General features: G+C 47.5%; 1 protein-coding gene across 1 annotated transcript in view; it reads right to left on the reverse strand.

The window, feature by feature from the left end:
- LOC135915621 (uncharacterized) overlaps window positions 1–21,853 on the reverse strand; it is a 58,012-nt gene that overhangs the window by 13,828 nt on the left and 22,331 nt on the right. The window contains exon 4 of the mRNA XM_065448731.2: window positions 3,873–4,005. Within this exon, the coding sequence (XP_065304803.2) occupies window positions 3,873–4,005 (133 nt within the window). The remainder of the gene's footprint in view (window positions 1–3,872; window positions 4,006–21,853) is intronic.

Genomic DNA, 21,853 nt, shown 5'->3' on the forward strand with positions numbered 1-21,853 from the left:
GTGTCCCCACGAAGTGATCCTTGAATTTATTTTGTGACTGCCCATTCAGCACTTTATTATTCAGCACTTACTGCCCCATTACTTTGCCGACCCAACCGACGACCACAAGTCCCGACTTCGTTCTACTGAATTTGTTCGAATGCAACCTCAGGTTGTGACTTACGTCCTTATGTCGCCTTCTCCACCACTTCTAGATGGCCCTTACGTGGTGTCCGCAGTTTGGGACGTCCTCCTGGCCTGTAAAATAGCACTACCAAGCTCAATTGTAACTCTTGTCCACATTCAAACGTGGATTCCTCTTCTGAACTTTGGTTCGTGTCTGCAAGTGTTTCCGGAGGGAGTATCTCTCGCTGTGATGTGCTGTGCTTTGCTGTGTCCCCTTAGGGAGACTGGAGTAGCTGCTCTTAAACCCGAAGCACGATTCGACACTGCTGCAGCTTCGGCTCCTCCTACTTCACGCAACGACAAGTTTACACCAATGATAGCTACTGATTTACGACCTGCTTACGCCGACGCCCTTCGCCGCATTCTGATGTCTATGAAGACATGTGTGATTTTGGCAATGGCCCGCTAAGCCGAATCTGTGACGTCACCCATCCAATCCACACTGGTGACGCTCCTTCTATACACCGGCGGCCCTACCATGTGTCTGCAGCTGAATGCCAGGTAATCCAAACGGAGGTGGACAAAATGCTCTTCAAAGATATTATCGAGCCTTGCTGCAGTCTGTGGGCGTCGCCAGTAGTTTTGGTTAAAACAAATACAATACCAAGACATTTTGTATCGATTACCATCATCTCAAGAAGATTACCAAACAGGATGTGTATCCGGTTCCGCGTATGGATGATGCGCTTGACTGCTTGCACGGTGCCAGTTATTTTTCGTCGATTTATCTGCGCTCTGATTACTGGCAAATCGCAGTGGATGAACACTATCTCGAAAAGACCGCCTTGGTCACCCCAGATGGTATCTACGTATTTAAAGTGATGCCTTTCAGACTGTGCAATGCCCCTGCTACCTTCAAGCGCCTGATTGAGTCTATTCTGCTGGTATTAAAATGGGCCACATGCCTCTGCTACCTTGATGACCTCATTGTTTTTGACCGACGTTTGAGCCACCTCCACCGACTCTCAGCTTTCCTTGCTGTTTTTCGACGAGCTGGCCTACAGCTCAATTCTGCAAAATGCCATTTCGGCCTCGCCAAATACGAGCACTTGGTCACTCGGCTAACGCTGCTGGCGTCCAGCCTGATCCTGATAAAGTTCGTGTCATTGGTGAGTTTCCACTTCCGCGTTCTTCTACCGATGTCCGAAGTTTCCTAGGGCTGTGTTCCTATTTTCAGCAATCTATCCAGAACTTTGCCGAAATCACTAATGCTCTCACAAACCTCCTCAAAAAGGACACCACTCTTCATTGAGGACCGGACCAGCTGAAGCATTTTCAACGCTTATCAGTCGCCTTTTAATCCACTAGTGTTGGGAGATTTTGATCCGCATGCCTACATAGAAGTGCGCACTGATTCCAGCAGCCATGGCATTGGCGCTATCGCGTCCCAACGACAGCGGCACACCAATCGCGTGATCATGTATGCTAGCCGTCTTCTTTCAGCACCAGAGCGCAACTACTTCACAACAGAACGCGAATATTTGGCCCCTGCTTGGTCCGTTACTAAGTTCCACCCTTACCTATTCGGTCGGCGTTTCACCGCCATGAGAGATCATCATGCCTGATGTTTGGCTATCCTCACTCAGACACCCGACAGGCCATCTTGGCCGCTGGGCTTTACGCCTGCAAGGGTACACCTTTCCCGTGCCCAACAAATCTGGGCCGCTACATAAGGACGCCGACTGCCTCTCCCGCTATCCTGTCGACCCTCCCCATGGCACCGAAACCGATACACATACCTGCGTTTTGTTGATCTCCGACTTCTCACGCATCGCCGACGTGCAGCGTCGTGACTCATATTCGCGATCCATCATTGAACACCTTACCTCGGTGCAACAGGACGTTTCCCTCCGTATCTTTGTTCTCCAGGACGATGTGTTATACCGACGCAATATGATTCCACATTGTGCTGAACTGCTTCTCGTCGTTCCCCGCATCTGCGCTCGACTATTCTCTCACATTTACACGATGTGCCCACCGCTGGTCATTTGGGAGTCTCCCGTGCGTACGACCGTGTGCGAAGGCGATTTTTCTGGCCCAGGCTATATCGCTGTGTTCGAAGTTACGTCGTTGACTGCGAACTTTGGCAACGTCACAAGAATCCTCCATTGTCTACCGTTGAGCATCTTCAGCCTATAGATATCTCCAGTGAACCAGTTTACCGCGTCGGCCTGGACCTCTTTGGCCCACTTGGCCCATTTCCAACTTAATCCTCGGGCAACAAGCGGGTGGCCGTTGCGACAGGCTATGCCACGTGTTATGCCATAACGCGGGCATTTACGAGCTGCGCAACTGGTGTGGCTGATTTGCTCCTTCATGAAGTGATCCTACGTCATGGTGCCACACGTCAGCTACCCACTAATAGAGGCCCCCGTAAAAATATATGTGTTTGCAATATATATGCATTTACGAGCAGTTACGAGCTCCGCAACTGATGTGGCTGATTTTCTCCTTCATGAAGTGATTCTATATCATGGTGCCCCACGTCAGCTACTCACTGATAGAGGCCCCCGTAACAATACATGTGTGTGGGTGTGCGTGTGTGTGTTTGTGTGTGTTTTTGTGTGTTTTTGCGTGTGGGAAACTGCACTTAGTGTAGCAAGTTGGCCTTTATGCGCTTTATTTGTATTAAATCTTGTTTGACGAATAATGAGAGGGGGGAAATGTGTGGCTACGGCGTCTGTCCATATGGCCTGCGCTCCTGTGGTTATAACGTTACGCGCGACAAAGGTGGCGGCGCGGACGCAGCAGCAGTTGCGGCAGATGCATGGGAGGTGCGGTGACCGCCGCGGCGCTTGTGTTGGGGTAGTGTGGCACCACATGAATAATGTATGATTTCATAATGTATGCTACCTAAACTGTTTCGCTGGTCATGCGCTCCTATGTGATTGTTGCGGCCCTACGATTTTTTTTATTACCTCTCTGTCACACCGATTCAAGAAGTTTGGCAGTATACAATATGTGAACAGTCCTGAAAGTCCGCGTGTTGTGGCGAAGTACTCTGTTTACGGAAATATATTTAGCGCACATCTTCTTATTCCAGGCCATGCAGCTATATGCTTCTCGTTCAATGCGCGCTCTCGCCTCATTTTCCACACTTAACTTCTCCCTTCACACCAGGTTCATTATGTTGCCCATTTGATGACTTATCTGTATGGGGCATAAAATGCTTGTACGCGTTTACTTTCTTTGCTGCGTAGTGAAACTACCCTCACTCAATGCACGCTCTGAACCCATTCTCTACCCTTTATCATTTTTCCACTTTTAAGTGCTGTTCTTTCCGACTTCTTGAATTGTTCCTACTTCATCGATATGTCTGTTGGGTACCTACGCAGTGGCATGTAGCGATATTGTGCAGTCGGGCAATAATACTCGCAAACTCAGTGGCACATATAGCGCAATCCCAGTGCGTCAGATACCCAGGGAGGCACATACAGTAGTCGAAATTGTTATATAATCGACAAGACCGTAGCAGACAAAAACCTGCACTAGCCCAAGGGGCGAACAGGAAAAAGTTTTCCCTGAACATTTTCGCTACCTACGTTCATACTTAGGTAGCGTCCCTGAGCAGTAGTTGCAATTTCATTAGGTAATGGTGGCACTAATAATTCATGTGGCATCATTGCATGAACTATAACGTGTAATGAAAATTACTTATTCTAATCGGCGGGTTCCAGAGAGAATATACTCTCTGTCACATTCCTTACTTTAGTTTTCCGTTGATCCATATTTTGCTTCCTGAATCCAGACTCCAGTGCACAATGCCTCCGTGTTCGCTTTTGTTCAGCTTGTCAAAGTAAGACTTTGCCTCATCTTCTAGATTAACTGATGCAAGAAGCACTAAAATGAAAAAGAAATAGAAATGACCGTATTTAATTAGCAGTTTTTATACCTGTCTTTGTGATGTTTACATTAATGAATGTTAGAAAACTGGCGACACAGCTGAAATCGCCAACTCAGATTCACCATAGCATTCCAAGATACTCTTTTCGATGCAGCGCAGCATGCTTGCGTACCAAGAAATATTTTAGGTTATAACACTGCGTAAACATTACAAACACTACAAACACATTACGTATAGTGCAGTAAGTCCCTAGGCTTAAAGGAGCCCTGAACCACTTTTTATCGAAGCGGAGAAAGGCATATGAAGTGAAAACAGGCTATTTGAACAATACTTTGCCGCAAAAAGTACTTTAACGCGTTCTGCAGAAGAGGAGTTATGGGCAATCAAATACGACATCCGCTGGGATCCCGTTCCTTCTTCAATGCCTTGCACTGCAAACGCTACGGTGTAGTGGGGCATGCCCACAATGCTCCGCCTTACGAGTACATTATTACAAACGAGAATACCATAAAGAGAGCAAGAAGGAATAACAATGTGACCGAGAAGTAAAGTACTGAAAAAAATATTCATGAAAATCAAATATATCATCTTTATCTTAAACAAGTCAATAGACGTTACGACTTTACTAAGAGCTAATTTCTAATTTCTAATTTACTAATTTACTAATTTCATAATGTTAGATAATAAAGAAATACAGTTTGTTTACCATATTACTATTTATTTTGCGAAAAAGAAGAATGTATCTAGCGGAATAGCTCCTTTCCCCCACTGTGGGTATGTGTCACGGCCACTCAGGACAACGACAACAACAGCTCCTTTGCAATGGGAATTATAATCAAATTCAGCTGTACTTACATTAGGTCGGATATATTAAACCGTAAAAATATCATCAACAAATGTTGTACACATATATTATTGTAAAAAGAAAGAACGATGTATGGTAAACAGTTAATCCACAAGAAATACTGCAATACCAAAATCAGCATGGCCGTCTAGAGTAATGCGATGGCAGTCCAAGCAATGTAGTGACTCACCGTACAATATGTACTGGCTCGATTTACATTGTCTCGGTTATATGCATCCTTTGATATGACATTTGTTTGCCTGTGTCCACTATGTCTTTGGCGGCACGACCACGAACCAGTGATGACCACTGGATAATGACAATGGAATGTCGCCGAGGGAACGTTGAATACGGTATGACGACAAACTATGAAAGTGGCTAACTCAAGAGGTCAGATATCATTCACAGAACTATGAAAGCTAATAAAGCAAAAGGAAATCAAGTGCTTGTCAAAAATATACAGTTTGAAACAATGCATTAACAGTACAAATTAGAGGACACATGAAACTCAGTCAGAAGGAAACTTGGCGTCGGTAGCACAAAAAATTACAGCGCAACTCATCTCGTGATTACTGACCAGCCTAATGGGAATAACGGTCGAACAATGTAGCGACAGACCATACTCTTGAAGTTACATTTATTTAACACGTGCAATGGTATTCTTTGGAGATGTGTGACTTCGGCAGTGTGTCAACTACTTCAATATCATTCCACATTGCTGTGCAGCTCTTACCAAGGTCGCCCACCAGCATGGACACACGACAACGACTGCATGACGCCGACGCAGTAATGAAATAGCGAACGAATGATAGTCATCGAACGACAACGGCGTGTAACGACGATGGCATGGGGACAATGAGATGCATACTTCTAAACCATATCCATGGAGTAACGACAACAATGTAATGACCACGACATAAGCGCAATGAGAAGACGACTAATGTGTAGCGACGATGGCATCACCACGCCGGTATGACGAAAACCAGACGAACGAACGTACAATGCCGAACTACGAATAACATCGGTAGCTTCACGAAAGTTTTATGACAACGACATGGCGACAATGGCAAGACGATACTAAAGTGGTGACGGCGTTGAAACGACACCGTGACATTGACGGTATGGTGAGAGTCAGATGCCGTAATTACAATAATGACGGCAGACCGTGATGGCATACCGGGGGTGGTTTGACAGTGAATGCATGGAAACGACGGCATGGCAACGGGATGGAGACAATGGATAGATGACGAATATATGACCACAATGGGCGCAACCTGGCCAGTACAATACCAGTATCACGACGACACGATGATGTGAATCGGATGACAAAATAGGAAAAACGATTATGGCATGACCACAATGATATGACGAAACAGCATGACGAAGCGGTAATGACGACGACGGCACGACCAACAAGGCATAATGGCGCCATTGTGAGAAAGATGTACGATACCGTTTATGTGACAATGACATGGTTACATAGACATGACGATTGTAGCAACGACTATGTTGGCATGAAAACGGTGGCATAGTTACGATTGAATTACGATAGCATGATTATGAAAGAAGGACGAACAATGATGACGTCAATGAATCGAAGGTCTCTTGACGATGACGGCTTGACGGCAATGAGATGATGATATCGAAGTGACGAATACAGTTACACGTAAGCGTGAAGGCAATGGCATGACGACAATGTTATAACGACGACGACATGATACGAGTCAGACGTTGAAGTTACAATCATGGCGATGGAAGGACCCGGATGAGATACCGACGACGATATGACAATGAATACATGACCATGATGTGATGATAACTATGGCATGACAACTGCAAGAATACAAAGGGATGACGAGGACTGTATAATGTCAATGATGTGACGATGACTGTGTCATTAAACATGAATAGCGACGAAGGCTTATTGACGATGGCTTGATGAAGGTCGCATGACGAAGCTGTAGTGAAGAGGGTGGCAGGAATGCGATGACATTACAGCGATGGTCTACATCGAGTCACGACAGCGGCTGTTTGACGACATAAAGATGGTGGCAGAATCTTTATTGAATGAGTACAGTATGATTACAATGAAATGACGAAGAATGATTGACATCGATGTAATGACAGCGTTCCTGAAGTAATGAAAATGATAAAACCACAGCTTGACGGCCACGGTATGAAAAGGACTTTGTTACGACCATGGCGTGACAATGACGACATGAAGAGAGGCAAATAACCCAGCTGGAATGATGACAATGTAGCGATCATGACGCCATCAGGACGCCGAACAGATACCTACTGGTATAAGGTAATAGGCAAATATGAACACGGGGTTGAAGTCGAAGGGGTGACGACGCCAGCATGACCACAGGCAGATCCCGATGCTGGAGTGAGGGCCATTGAATAACCGTGACGGCATAACTATAGCGGTAGGATGACTAATACATGATCGCTGTATAACAATGATGCCATGTCGACGACGGCATGTTGAGAGTAAGATATCCCGAACACGGAATGCCGACAACGAAACAACCACGACGCCATCACGACCTGCAGCACATACCTAGTGGCTCAAGAACATACATAACTTTGGGCATTATTGCTGTAAGCGGGAGAGGTATATATATATATATATATATATATATATATATATATATATATATATATATATATATATATATATATATATATATATGTATATATATATATATATATATATATATATATAGATGCCATCATGAATTTCTATGACATAGGGAATGAAGCAGAGAGAACGAGGGACCGATACAAGCTTAAAGGATAAGCTGAAGATCGCAGCCTGGCTTTTCGTCTGGCATGCTACTCCAGGTGTTAGGTGTTGATTAATAAATATACAGTGTTAAACACTTACTAGCGCATACAATCAGATATAGACACGTATAAACTGTAGAGATATTAGTAGTTTTGTGAAGGCTCGTGGTCTGCGAGGACGTCAGCAAGGCTTTCTTGGTGCGTAAAGCACAGGTGGTGGTTGGCCGTGGCTGTACTAAACTAACCTGCACGGTACACAGACCAACCACGCAGCTTTCATTGGAAGTAGTGATAGAAAGAATACACAGGTTGTATTCGTTAATAGTGATGGGGTCTGTGCAATAGCGATGGGGTCTTTGCTAGTAGGGAGCCAGGGAGAAACGGCTGGATGAGATACAGATGCAGTCGATTTCATCAAAGGCGTAGAGGCTGGCTTCAGGAAGGAGTATTGTGCTATAGATGAAATTCAGGTCGCGAATCAGATATTTTATGAATTTGCATAGAATAGTAAGCCTCTCGATATGGCTTTTAGAGATTATGAGAAGGCATTTGATTAGGTAGATATATCAGGAGTCGTGGACGCATGGCGTAAAGAAGGATTACGAGAAGCATACGTGAATATCTAATAAATATCTATGACGACTCCACAGCTACATTATTTGTGCACCAGAAAAGCGAAAGAAATTAGAAATAAGGAGGTCAGTCAAGGATACACAATCTCTCCGAGACGATTCACTGCATGCCTAGAAGTATTCATGTTTTTGATTCGGAAGGAATAACAGTGATGATCAGCGGCGAATACCTTATCAACCTTTACTTTGCAGGCTACATTGCCCTGCTCAGCGACGCTGGGGATCACACAAAACAGATTTGTGAGGACTTTAGCTAATAAAATATAACAGTATGGTTGAAGATCATCACGCAGAAGACTAAGGTAATGCTCAATAATCTATCAAGAGAAGAAGAACTTAGTCACAGGGGACGCTAATCAGCAGGAGGAAATTTATACAAGAATAAAAATGGGCTGTAGTGCATACCTACAGCATTACCAAATCTAACCGGTCGCTTACTACTAGCCTTGACACACAGAAATAGTGTGCAGTCTTTACAGTCTAGCTGTACCAAGGTATACAGCAGAAACTTCGAGGTTAACAAAGAAGTTTGGGAATGACTAATGCACTGCGTAAAAAACGTGGAACAAAAAATGTTATGCCTAACGTTAGTAAAAAGGAGCCGAGTGGTGTGAATTAACGAGCAAATGGCTGTAGCCGAGACTCCGGTTTGCGCAAATACGTAAAAATATGAATGGGCAGGCTGTGCAATGTGTATGGTAGATTACCAGTGGTCGCTTATAGCTACAGAATCGATGCCAAGGGAAGCGCAGTCGTAGATGGGGGAAAATTTGGTAGTTTGGTGAAAGTAAAAAAATCGCACGTAAGACTTGGAATCTTGAGCTAACGCAAAGAAAGAATAAATGGAGATCGCATGGAGACGCATCTTTCCCACAGTACCTGTAAAAATACGCTGATAACTATATGAGCACGCAATCTGTTGGTTATAATGCAACCGTGGTTTCATTTTCTAATACAACCCAGTAGTTCATCACGAAGGCTAATCGAACATTAGAGTATACATTACAATTATTACTCTTATTAGACTTGGTCAGTGTTTCTATACCTGTCTGTAAATCGTTTTTTAGGGTTCTTGATATAGTTGATAATCCGTGTTCGCAAGAACTAGGCAAGGATAAAAGAGACGAGTCAATCACAGGCGCTAGTGATAGCACCTGTGAACTATATATATGTATATATATATATATATATATATAGAGAGAGAGAGAGAGATTTACAACGGTTCGTTAAGGCTCGTGGCCCACAAGAACGTCTGCAGCGTTTTCGTGGCGCGTAAAGCACAGGCGGTGCTTTTCCATGGGCCAACAATGTGCGGTAGTGCCACGATCGACTACAGTTGAAGCGGCAGTGCCACCTTCAAAAACTATTTCTCTGATGCGCAGCGGTAGCAGTCGCACAGAACATGTTGTAGGTATTCAGAGCATCATAGCACCTTGACGAGTTCGTGAATTGAATCTTACACCTCAAGGAGTTTGTGTACGCCAGGGTGAGTTTTATGAGGTGAAGCGTGCTTGTTCTTTTCTATTGAAGTCTCGCGGAAGGTAAAATTCTCACGATTGATCGGTTTTGTACATGAGTTCATACTGGTAACTTGCACCTGTGTAGAGGGTTCGCTGAAGATGCCAAGCTTGTGCAGATACCAGTGCCGCCGCGTCTTTGCTCGAGGAAGGCATCTTGACTATTTCTCTCGAAGTGTCGTGCCAAGCTTTGACAGCATGGTCAGCCTGCACGTTGTGCTGTGTTCTCCGAGGAAATTTTCGACGGTGGTCCCATCGGCATTCAAGGGCTTTCATACTTCAGTACAGGGAAGGTCGTACTTACGGGCCGCTGCCTGAAGCAAGCGGATATTCTGGCACCCTGGGGGCCAAGCGCATGTGTACCCAAAGAAAGTCCTGCTGCAGAAGCCCTCAAACCGATAGGTGTCTGCTTTCTGCAAGGGTTCCTACACTTGATGTAATTTTCGGTAGGCTGAGCCATGCCCTTAAAACTTTGCTTGCGCACCAGTGATTGCTTTTATGTTGGTTTGGGACATGCCCCGTAGCACAGGAAGGTTGTGTCTTAGGACCCCTTCACAGAGAAGCGCATATATGCGTAGCAGAGAATCCACGGGGCGTCCCCCGTGTTGCCTGACAGCATACGGAAGGTGCTCAGGCAGGACCATTTCTTTTCTTTGAATATTCCAATATATCCCCACGTCATATATACTTATGTCATCTGCGTATGAAGGGATTTCAACCGACATGGAATGCACTTCTGTGGCCCCATAACAGAGATGTCAAATGTGGTCGGATTTAAAACACCTCCCTGCGGAATTCTTCGATGCACTTTACGGACATGTATACTGACCGGTCAGTGAAGTAGTCTGAGGTCCAGCGTTACATACGACCACGACCCCGACGGACTTGAAAGAGTATAAAATAGCAACGGGAGTAAAGTTATCGAACGCTTCCTTCTTGTAGAGGAATATGACAATAGAGATGTTGCCTGTACCTTCGGTGAGTATTACGCAGTTGATCAGGCCGATCACGTTGTCTATGCTGTTGTGGCTCTTCCTGAACCATGACATTTCTGGAGGGGTTTTACATTCATGTTCGTCTGCAACCAGTCCAACACATCAATGCCATCTTCTTCATGAGCTTTCATGCGCAACTAAGACGAGTAATTGGACAATAGGAGTTTAAGTCTGTTGGAGATTTGCCAGGCTTGATGACCGGGATAACGCGAGATTGTTTCTGTCAAGGTTCAAGACAGCCATTCTCCTAGCTGACAAGAAACCTGGTAAGTAGACACATCTTTGCTTTGTCGCGTAAATGTGTCAAGTTGGCGTAGCTGATGCAGCCAGGACAAGACGATCGCGCCTTCTTCAGCAAGGCCAACGCGCCAAGTAGCTCTATGATTTAAAAAGGTTTGTCTCCTTGAACGGTAGTTCTCCGGCACGTCCACTTCGTTGCTATTACGAGGCTGCGTCCAGGCTGCAACCTGGACAGCAGAGATTTCAAGCCACGCACAATGCTACATATACTTGACAGTCGTTTTACGGGCCCATGTTTGGAATAAAACGTCCGCCATTGCCTGCTGCCTAGCTTTTCCAGGTGACGTTGTTCATGTATTTGCATTGTTCTAGCGCCACAAATGTCATCTACAGACATAATCTACAGAATGTTATCCTAAGAGCGCGTCTCTCAGATCGGTGGCGCATTGCCTGGAGCCTCTCATACTCAACCTCGGCTGTTAGGTGAGTTCGACGTAGTTTGAATTGTTTAGTGCTGCTTTGTTTGGCTTGATTTAGTGGACTAACAAACTCCTCTTACGTCAACCCAGATGGGTCCTAATCCTCCCTTGTAGAGTTTTATACATTCCAGTTAGTGCGACTGACTGCCCTTCGTTGTGCATACCATGTAGGAAAGCCCACAGATTGGTACGTAGTCACTGTTATCACTTGGATGTCTGCGAACCAAGTCGTCGTAAACGTGATGTACATGGAGATCATAGTGCCATCAAGTGCGTTGGATCAACCACTACTGGAGAAGGTTAGCTGCCCGTCGTGAAGAATTGGCAGGTTATTTCCATGTGCTATGTCAAAGAGGCGCCCACCGCGGACTGAAGACTTCCTACCACCCAGGCACGTACCCGGGATATTTTTTTCGGGGGAGGGGGAGGGGGGGGGCAGAAACCCAAGGTAACATTTCTATGCAAATGGGGAGGGGTGCCTTTACCCCTAAAAATGTTAATAACGCCCGCCATTCGCCATAAAGACACGTAAACCCACTAAACAGAAATGAAATAAGGTGTATCTCACAGGCGTACCTGTGAGATACACCTCTCCTTTACTATCCAAACATGGAACCACATCAAACGGACTCGCGCAGGAAAGAAGAGCAGGAAGGACACTCCCAAGCACAATTAAAAAAAGCGAAAGTGTAAAATAAAGATTTCTATGGTAGCATGGAATTAAAAAAAAAGAAACAGCCGTTAACAACCAAGGCACACGGCCCGCGTGGGGTTGTGTTACTCCGCCAGCAATCACAGAAGCCAACAAAATCGTCATCATGCGGTCTTTTCAAGATGGCGTCGTACTTGATACCTTCGGAGCGTGGTCTGTTCTTGAAGAGTCGTTTCATCGATGGAAGCAATGAGGTGTACAACAGACGTGGGCAAAGCGTCTGTAGACTGAGCATTTCACTCTTCAAAAGTTTACCTGTCATACTTGCTTAGTGGCTGTGATGTTTGGCAGCGAAGCAGGAGGTCGCGAGATCGAATCCCATTCCCGGCCACGGCTGCCGCATTTTCGAGTATGGCGAAATGCGAAAAATCCCATGTACTTAGATTTAGGTGCACGTTAAACAAACCCAGGTGGTCCAAATTTCCGGACTCCCCCACTACGGCATGCCTCATGATTTCGGCATGTAAAACTCCATAACTAATTAAATCTTCAATAGTCTGTGGTACAGTTCATTTCACTGCTGAGTCCGTTTTACTCATGAAACTTCACTGCCAACTTAAGTACAACTTGACAATATACTGCATAGTTCCAATGAAGCAAGCATTTTATTTCAGTTCAATAAAGAATTAGGCATTCGCTATTCCACTATTATAGGCGAGGGAAAACGCATAAATTTACGCGCTAATAATTTTATTTTTGTGGGTGCCGCCCGATTCGGGTAAAAGGAAAAGTTTGAAGTACGAATTATTTGCAGCCTCGCGGAGGGACAGTTGCTGCCCATTATGAGGGCGTGTGCGGGGCTTCACTGTAGACTTGAGTTGTATCCGGCTATATTAGCGTTTTCGAATGAGGTCCGGAAGCATTACTGAGGAATATACATTTGCGGAACAATCACAGTTCTTTTGTATCCCTCGCTTACTGCTCTAAAAAGTGAAGTGCCACAACCGACTCGTGTTGTTATTAGGAAAGTTTCGTAACGATGCGTGGCCGCCAGTCCCGTACAACCATGTAGAGCGCAGGACCCTGCGGTTCTAGACGTTTACTGCGCCCAGCGTGGAAAGTTAGAAAACGCCTATACATAAGCAAAGTAGGGAGGTGGCTACATGAGGCGGCTACAGAAGCGTCATTCAAAGCACATGGAATTGTTCTCCTCCGGTGGCGTTTTCTCTACTTCCTTTTAAAATAAAAAGCTGTTGATCCATAAAGATTTTCATAAACAGCGGTTAAGTTTGTTTATATTTGCTTTTTCTTCCTGTCAGGCTGTTACCTTGGCTCTCACCCTTTGTAGGTCACTCAATTTCTCAGCTCCTTGCGACTCTTGTTTCCAGTTGCCAATTTTGCACGAAAAGTGCTGTACAACTAGGGAAAAACCAGACGAGGTAACGGGTGACAGTCATATTGCTTATGGGTTTAAGGAGAAGCTTTAGCTCAGGTGCTCCTATCTAAACACTTGTATAAGGAGAATTCGTTTTCCTCAGCAACCACGCATCAAATTTGACAAGGTTTGTTGCATTTAAAAGAGAAACCTAAAATCTTGTGACGGCTGGTTTCTAATTTTTTATTTAGATCATCAATATTTTATTAAAATTGGGAAAAAAGTAAACATTTTCAGAATGAATGAATGAGCTTTTGTTATTAATAGACAAGGCATAGTACAAAGCAATAATATGCAGGAGGAGGTCCCGAGGTCAAAGATTGTAGTGGGACCTGTTGTAGAGTGTATAAGTAAAAATATAAACAACAGTTGCAACAAATAGTGTAAAATATTCAAAAGATAACAAACTTAGTATTGATTTAGAAAACGAAACTATCAAGTTGAGAAATCTCTAAGTCAGCAAGGAAAAATATTATCACAATTTTATGAATTGCATCTGATGTTACATCTAAAGGAGGCAACATGAATCTGAAAAATTCAGTAATATGGAAATACAGCTTTTGCTGAACCCTTGTACACAACGCAACCAATTGCCGTATGATATAATTGACGTATCAAATTTGCCCGCTTTGAATGATCCAATGGACGCCACGTACACTACCGCCGTATCTCTTTCTTTATGGAGAGATATTATTTCATAAACTTCGTGCGTGTACTTTTTTTTCGAGCTATGGAATTTTCGGGAATCACTTTCACAAAATTCAGCCCACAAATCGGAATTCCGCTTCGAAAAGTCACTAAAGTTTCACTTTCTCTCTCAAATGCAACAAATGTCGTTAAATTCGGTCGAGGGGTTACCTCAAAATTGCGTTTTTGCGTTTTACATGCATTTGAATAGGCCGTGTCGGAGTTGGGCCCGAGCTAAAGCTTCATCTTAACGGGTTATTGCGGGGTTTGATGCTGGACGCAGTTTCGCATTATTTTACTTTCCACCTCATCTAATCCATATCACGGGTATATGGTTCCGAGGATCAGCCACCGTCGCGGCGAGTCGTCACTAGAGGAAATAATTAAGCAAAAAGACAAGCGAAATGAAACTGGCATTTTGTCCGGCCCCAACTCGTTTTTCGTGCATACAGACCATCTGACTACGAAATAAATCCCGTTCCCGGTTCCTGGATCAATCGAAATAAAGGAGGTTGAACTAACGAAGCAACAGCAATGCCCGTCACCGTTGAATAGGTGGTGACAACTGAACGCATCTCGAGTTAATCGCGCGAGCACCGAATCTATGAGAAAACTGGCCTCCACACCCCAGGAGATGCCGATAACTACCGGCATCCAAAGGAGTGAAAAAGGCAGCAAAATGTTGACCGTCAAATAACTGTGAAGTCTCAACATTAATTTGGCGGCGCTTAAGCAATGTGTGTGAGGAGTGTTGACATGAGGTGGGGAGGGGGGGTACTTTCTGGATACGTGCCTGCTACCGCCCCAGGGTGGGTGATGCGCGTAAAGTCCGCAGCTAGTATGTGCGGTCGAGGTGTTCCATCTAATATATCCTACGGCCTATCGACATCAAAATGTAGCCCGGGGTTGTGTACGCCGCAATACCGTAATGTTAAAGTGTCCCATTTCGCTGTCACAACAGCATATTTGCTGAATACATCCGCTTGTATGGCCAGAGAAAAGAAAGTCTAATCATTGCGAACAGCCAAGAAAACCCTGCTGGTATCCATTCTTGTGGGCGGAAGTGTGATGGTATGTCCAGAAAGGGGCATGTTGGTGTGCACATGGGACTTTGAGACAGCAATCACCGGAAATTGGAGCTTGTGCACAAATTCTCTGAAGACAGAAAGAGGGCAGCGGAGGCCGCAGGTGTTTCAGTGAAATGTGACGGCCTTGTTTCGAATGTTTTTCGGGCCCGATGTTTGTGCCCATAGCGCCATTTTGTCCGAACAGGAGCAAGACAATAAGTGTCAGGATACCTTCGGCCACTACACAAGACACTGGGGCGACGAAGCTGGCGAGCAGCGCCGAGAAGCGCACATAGCAATGAGTATGTTTTTTCGTGGTTTTGTCGTGTGATTTCCAGGTGTGATTTCCACTGGCAGGGAGTTCACTCACTGTCAATATCGACCTTTTCGATCCGCGACAACGTTTGGGGGCACTTTTTCGGTGTGCTTTTCGGAGCCATCGGAAAAATTCGTGGCAGCGTCCCAGTAGGTAACAATAGCAGAGGTTTCTTGCATATCAGAAAATCATACTGACCTTGGGGTAGTCTGACGCCGAAGCAGAAGATGGTCTGAGTGGTAGGACCTTGGCCAGGCGGAAGCTAGAAATGCGGAAGCTAGAAGCTAGCGTAGAGTACAGTGGTATGCTCTGACATTTCCCGGCTGCAATCCAGCGCCAGAGAGTATCTCGAGGCTGGCTGCCGCGGATTGTATCTGCACTTGTTGGATTGGCATAATACCGGGCTGAATCTCAGGAAGCTTGATAGGGTGCGGTCCGGGGGCATCACACCCAGTGCTGGAATGAAGTCTAACGCTCAGAAGTTCAGCTTGCAAGAGGAGAGGCAGCTTAAGGCACATAAATCACAAAAACTGTAAATACACCAGCGAAACAGCACAGCTGCTCCACAACATGTTCTTCTTCAAAAAAAAAAAATATAATCGCTATATAGTTCTAAAAAAGAATTGCTGGCTCTCCTGTAGAAGAGGCCGAGGAGTGCGGATGTTTTCATGTCGGCTCCGGCTTTCTCAAATGTTATCGCGGATTTCTCTGTGCTTAGCGACCTAAAGTTTTCACCAAACAATTCTTGAAGTTCTCCGTACTCTGTGGACACCTCGCTTTCAGGTGGGACATTCCATTTTCCTGGGAACCGCACCTTTTCTCCACCCGCCACGTCGCCGCCGCGCTAAGCCTAGCTGGCCGGTCGTTCAGCCTCCGACTGCACCGATTGGGTCTCGGCGGCGTGTCGCGCCTCGGCGCGCGGCGTTTACAACTCCTACCAGAGTGATCCCGCACCTCTGTCTTCGCTATGGCGATCCAGGTCGCCGGCCAGGATATTTCGCCAGATGAAGTGACCGCCCAGTCTGGCTGGGTCACTGCACGATCCCGCCGCTCAAAACGCGGCACCGACAACTTGACCCAGGCCAATGGATCATCTCAAGCCCCAAGTAGCCGGCCCCGCTCTCGGGCGAGGCAGCCCATTAAAGCTCAAGTTTTGAAGGCGGGCCGCATGCCGCCGCTTCCGACGGAGGACATCAAGATTGTCATCCGCCCCAAGGGCGCCCTTCATATAGCCAAGATCGGCAGTCCCGTGGTAACCACCGCAATTCTCCGAGCAGCGAACCTCACGGACGAAGAAAGCTCAGAAGACACTGTCTGCCCGAATACGCAACAAAACATCGTTGTCGTCAGTACACCTCGCCCGGACCATGCAGACCGGTACGCTCGCATCCGCTCTATCCATGTGAACGGCGTCAACCACGAGGTCAATGCATACGAAACCGCAGCTGAGCACACGACGAAGGGGGTCATCCGTGGGATCCCACTCACGGAGACTCCCCAGCAGATCCACAACAAAATTGTCACTGCCCGAAACCCGACAGCCTTGGCAGCCAAGCGCATCGCTTCAACTACAACAGTGATCGTCGCTTTTGACGGACTGGATGTGCCTTATCAGGTCTGCTACGGTTCCACGTTACTCCCATGTTCGCTATATCGGAAGCAAATTGACATTTGTTACCAGTGTGGCCGCCTCGGACACCGTATGGACGTTTGTCCCTACCCAAATAACAAGATATGCCGGGGCTGCGGTGTCCGCAACCCCCCCGCCGACCATAACTGTAACCCTAAGTGCTCGCTCTGTGGTGGTCCCCATCTCACCGCGGACAAAAGCTGTGCCGCTCGATATAAAACCCCGTACGTCATCCGCAAGCGTATCGGAGAACGACGAACAACCAGCCAAGCCACCTATAAACAAGCCGGCCCCTCCACCCTCAGCACCAGAACCAGGCCACGCTCCCGCACACCGTCAAGGGGGAGCCGTTCCCGCTCCAGAACTCCATCTCGATCCAGGCAACAACGCTCAAGATCCCGGTCTGCATCGGCTTCACGCATCACATCTACCAACAACAGCAAGGTGAGCTTCGCAGACGCTCTCATGGGCACCTCGCGAGAGGGTCGTAAGATCGACAACACACAAGTCACCTACCCTCCTCTTTCACCAGAAAACCCAGAAATAGCTCAGCTTAAGCGCGAGAACGCCATCCTACGTGATCTCCTAACTAAACTCTCGCAGGAGGTTAGAGACCTCAAACAGTCCCAAACACCAGCCCCTACACCTATCGCACAGAACGTCCCTGCCGCTAGTCAGGAGGCCCCCTCGACTCCCGCCCCCAAGAAGAGAGCCCTGCAAGATGGAGCCACGGGACAGGTCCGCTCTGAAGTTAAAGACATGCTCATCTCACTTCAAACAACTATTAGCACTTTCCAACATGCTCTGGACTCCATCCAGCAAGCCTTCATTGGTATTGTCCAACGCGTGACCAACCTGGAAACTCATATTCTCACGCCTCCTAGCCATGCCGCCCCCGTCTGCGACCCTTCCGGTACGCCGATGGCGACATCCACCATCTCCCACCATGGCTCACACTAATCAAGACGCCCTCATTTGGCAGTGGAACTGCCGAGGCTTTCATCAAAAACAACCAGTGCTCAATCAATACCTACGCCAACATACCCGCCGCCCGGATGCTATCCTACTTCAAGAAACCAACAACGCCCCGACCACGCTCCCCGGTTATCAAACCTTCCATACCACCCACCCTCTTCGCCGGGTCTCCACCCTAGTACGGCGTCGTATTCCTGTTATTGAACATGATCTCAATAGTCCTCACATCGAACATCTATTCCTCGAATTAATTCCCAATCGTAAACGGAAAGAATGCATCTTCCTTCTGAACATATACAATAGCCCCAAGGATAAAGCAAGGTGTCGCTTCCTCACCCTCTTTAAGAAGGCTCTTCACGTAGCTGGAGCGCACCCCCTACTCATCGGCGGTGATTTCAACCTCGCCCATACAGGCTGGGGCTACGTTCGCACGGAAGCTGCAGCTCGCAACCTCTGGCAAGATTACCACGACTTAGGCCTTACGCTCATCACGGATCCCTCCTTTCCTACACGCCTCGGTACTTCCACTACCCGGGACTCTACCCCCGACCTCACCTTCATCAAACATATCACCAATGCACACTGGACCAATACCCAGCAAGACCTGGGCAGCGACCATTATATCCTTGCTCTCTCTTTTCCCCAACTCGCTGCCGCCCCTGCCCCCACTAAAGAATTCACCATTACCGACTGGGATGTTTTTCGAAAAATACGCATAGGTTCTACCTCAGCAGAAGGCATTACCGACATTAACACCTGGATGCAAGCTCTACGCACTGATGTTCAAACGGCCACTCGGGTGGTAACTACAGAAGCCTCAGTTGAACGCATGGATAGCCGCCTCGCCCATCTTCTGGAGGCTAAAGCCTCCATCCTAGCTCGATGGAAGGGGCAGCGCCTAAACCGTCGCCTCAGAAGCAAGATCTCGAAACTGAACACAGCCATCGAGGAGCATTGTCAAATCCTCAGCCGGCAACAATGGACTGAGCTGTGTAACACGGTGGATGGACAACTTCATCGCCCTTCCTCGTGGCAACTCCTCAAACATCTGCTTGATAATACCACCACCCGCACCACCCAACAGGATCGGCTGCAGAAGCTCCTTTATACGGAGACCCTTAAGCAAGGTCCACAACAGGTGCTTGACTACCTCTGCACCAGATATATCTCCAGGGGACAAGTCAGTCCACACAGCAATTACATCGGTAGACCCAACCCAACACTAGACGCCGATTTCAGCGTATCTGAAATACACGCCGCTCTACGCAAGCTTAACGGTCGTTCTGCTCCAGGGCCAGACGGGGTCACTAACAAAAGCCTTCGCAATCTCGATGACGAGTCCGTGTCCCATCTGACTGACTACATCAACGATTGCTGGCGCAGTGGTGCCCTTCCAGCCGCCTGGAAGACTGCCAACGTTATCTTAATCCCAAAGCCTGGCAAACCATCTAGCCTCAATAACTTAAGGCCCATCTCCCTCACTTCATGCGTAGGCAAGGTGATGGAACACGCCTTCTTAGCACGCATCAACAGTCACCTCGAGGACAACTCTCTCTATCCCCACACCATCATTGGATTTCGCCCTCACCTTTCTACTCAAGACGCTATGTTGCAGCTCAAACATCAAGTGCTCAACGATCGTTCTCGTAACATGAAAGCCATTCTCGGACTCGACCTCACTCAAGCCTTTGATAACATTTCCCATGCAGCTATCCTTGATCAGGTCTCCAACCTCCAGCTGGGAGAGCGAGCCTACAATTACATCCGTGACTTTCTCTCCAATCGCACGGCTACCCTCTCGGCCGGGGATTTACGATCAGACCAGCTTCCCCTTGGCAGCAAAGGCACCCCGCAAGGTTCCGTTATCTCTCCCATGCTCTTTAACTTAGTCATGATTGGCCTTGCCAAGCAGCTACAGCAAGTCGACAATATCAACCATACCATCTACGCCGACGACATCACCATCTGGTCGTACCGAGGCAGTGATGGTCAAGTGGAATCGGCCCTCCAAACGGCGATTGACACGGTTGAAGCCTATCTCCAAGGGACTGGACTGCGCTGTTCGCCGGCTAAATCGGAGCTTCTGCTATACAAGCCCATTCAGCGGGGTCGCCCTCCCAAACACCAATCTGATCACCGACCCTGTGACGCCATCACCCTACGCCTTCAAGATGGCAGTCCTATCCCAAACGTCCCTAGTATCCGGGTTCTTGGTCTCACCATCTCTACCAACGGCTCCAACGCCTTGGCTCTCAACAAGATCTGTGCCCAATCTCAAAACACCCTACGACTTCTTAAACGTATATCTAACCGTCGAGGAGGACTCAAAGAAGAAAGCCTTCTCCGACTCGTCCAATCCTTTGTCATATGCCACATCACCTACGTTGCTGCTTACCTCAACTGGTATCGGGCTGAGCAGAACAAGCTCGACACCCTCATACGAGGGGTCTACAAGCAAGCACTTGGTCTCCCACATTGCACCAGCACTGAACTCTTCAACCAACTGGGAGTTCACAACAACCTTTCCGAACTCATTGAAGCCCAACAACGCTCTCAGCTTGAACGGCTCACCCATACTGAAACGGGGCGCTTTATTCTGTCCACGCTTGGCTTCACCTACCATCAGCAACAGGGCCCCAAACAACCGATCCCGACCGACATCCGTAGCTGGATCTACATAGACCCTATCCCTAGGAATATGCACCCTGAATATAACAGGGCCCGGCGCCAAGCTCGGGCCGGAGCTATCATAAAAGCCCTTGCCAACGTACCTGGCGTCACATTTGTTGATGCAGCCCGATACTCCCATGGCACACGATTTGTGGCCGTTGCCACACGTGATGGAGCCCTACACCATGCCTGCAGCGTCACTACCCCCACTGCAGAGACGGCTGAAGAAGTGGCCATCGCCCTGGCCACTTTAGATCCCACCTGTCACACCATAGTGTGTGACTCTCGCTCAGCCGTTATTAACTTCAGCAAAGGGCGTATTTGTCCCCAAGCTCTTCGCATCCTCTGCCAGGCACCACATTCTGAAGACAGCATCATCTCCCTAACATGGATCCCGGCCCATGCGGGCCCTGTCCACCCACACCTCCCCAATCTCAACGAGGTCACCCACTCCATTGCGCGAGGCCTAGCCAACCGCGCCGGAGTCACTGGAGATGAGTTGGACACCAGGGACAGTCTGACAACTTATAACGATCTTGTTAAGGCCTTTTACCTGAGTCGCCGAATCTTCCCCCCGCCTCACCCAAAGTTCAGCCGGGCGCAGGCTACCACCCTGCGTCTACTACAAACAAACACGTACCCTTCACCCGCCCGCCTCCACCTTATATTTCCGGACGTCTACACTACCCCCAACTGCCGGTGCTGTGGAATTCACCCGGCTACGCTTTCGCATATGCTATGGGAGTGCCCAGCACAGTACGCACAGACTAACACCACGACTCTCTCGTCGAGGTTGCATGAGGCTCTGCGGAGCTCCACCCTCGACGACCAAACCTGGGCGACCCAGCACGCCCGCGAGGCGGCGGCGAGGCAAGCCCTCGACGTCCCTTCGTGGGAGGCGTAGGCCCGGCCACC

Source organism: Dermacentor albipictus, chromosome 3 (assembly GCF_038994185.2).
Source record: "Dermacentor albipictus isolate Rhodes 1998 colony chromosome 3, USDA_Dalb.pri_finalv2, whole genome shotgun sequence".
NCBI classification, from domain to species: Eukaryota; Metazoa; Arthropoda; class Arachnida; order Ixodida; family Ixodidae; genus Dermacentor; species Dermacentor albipictus.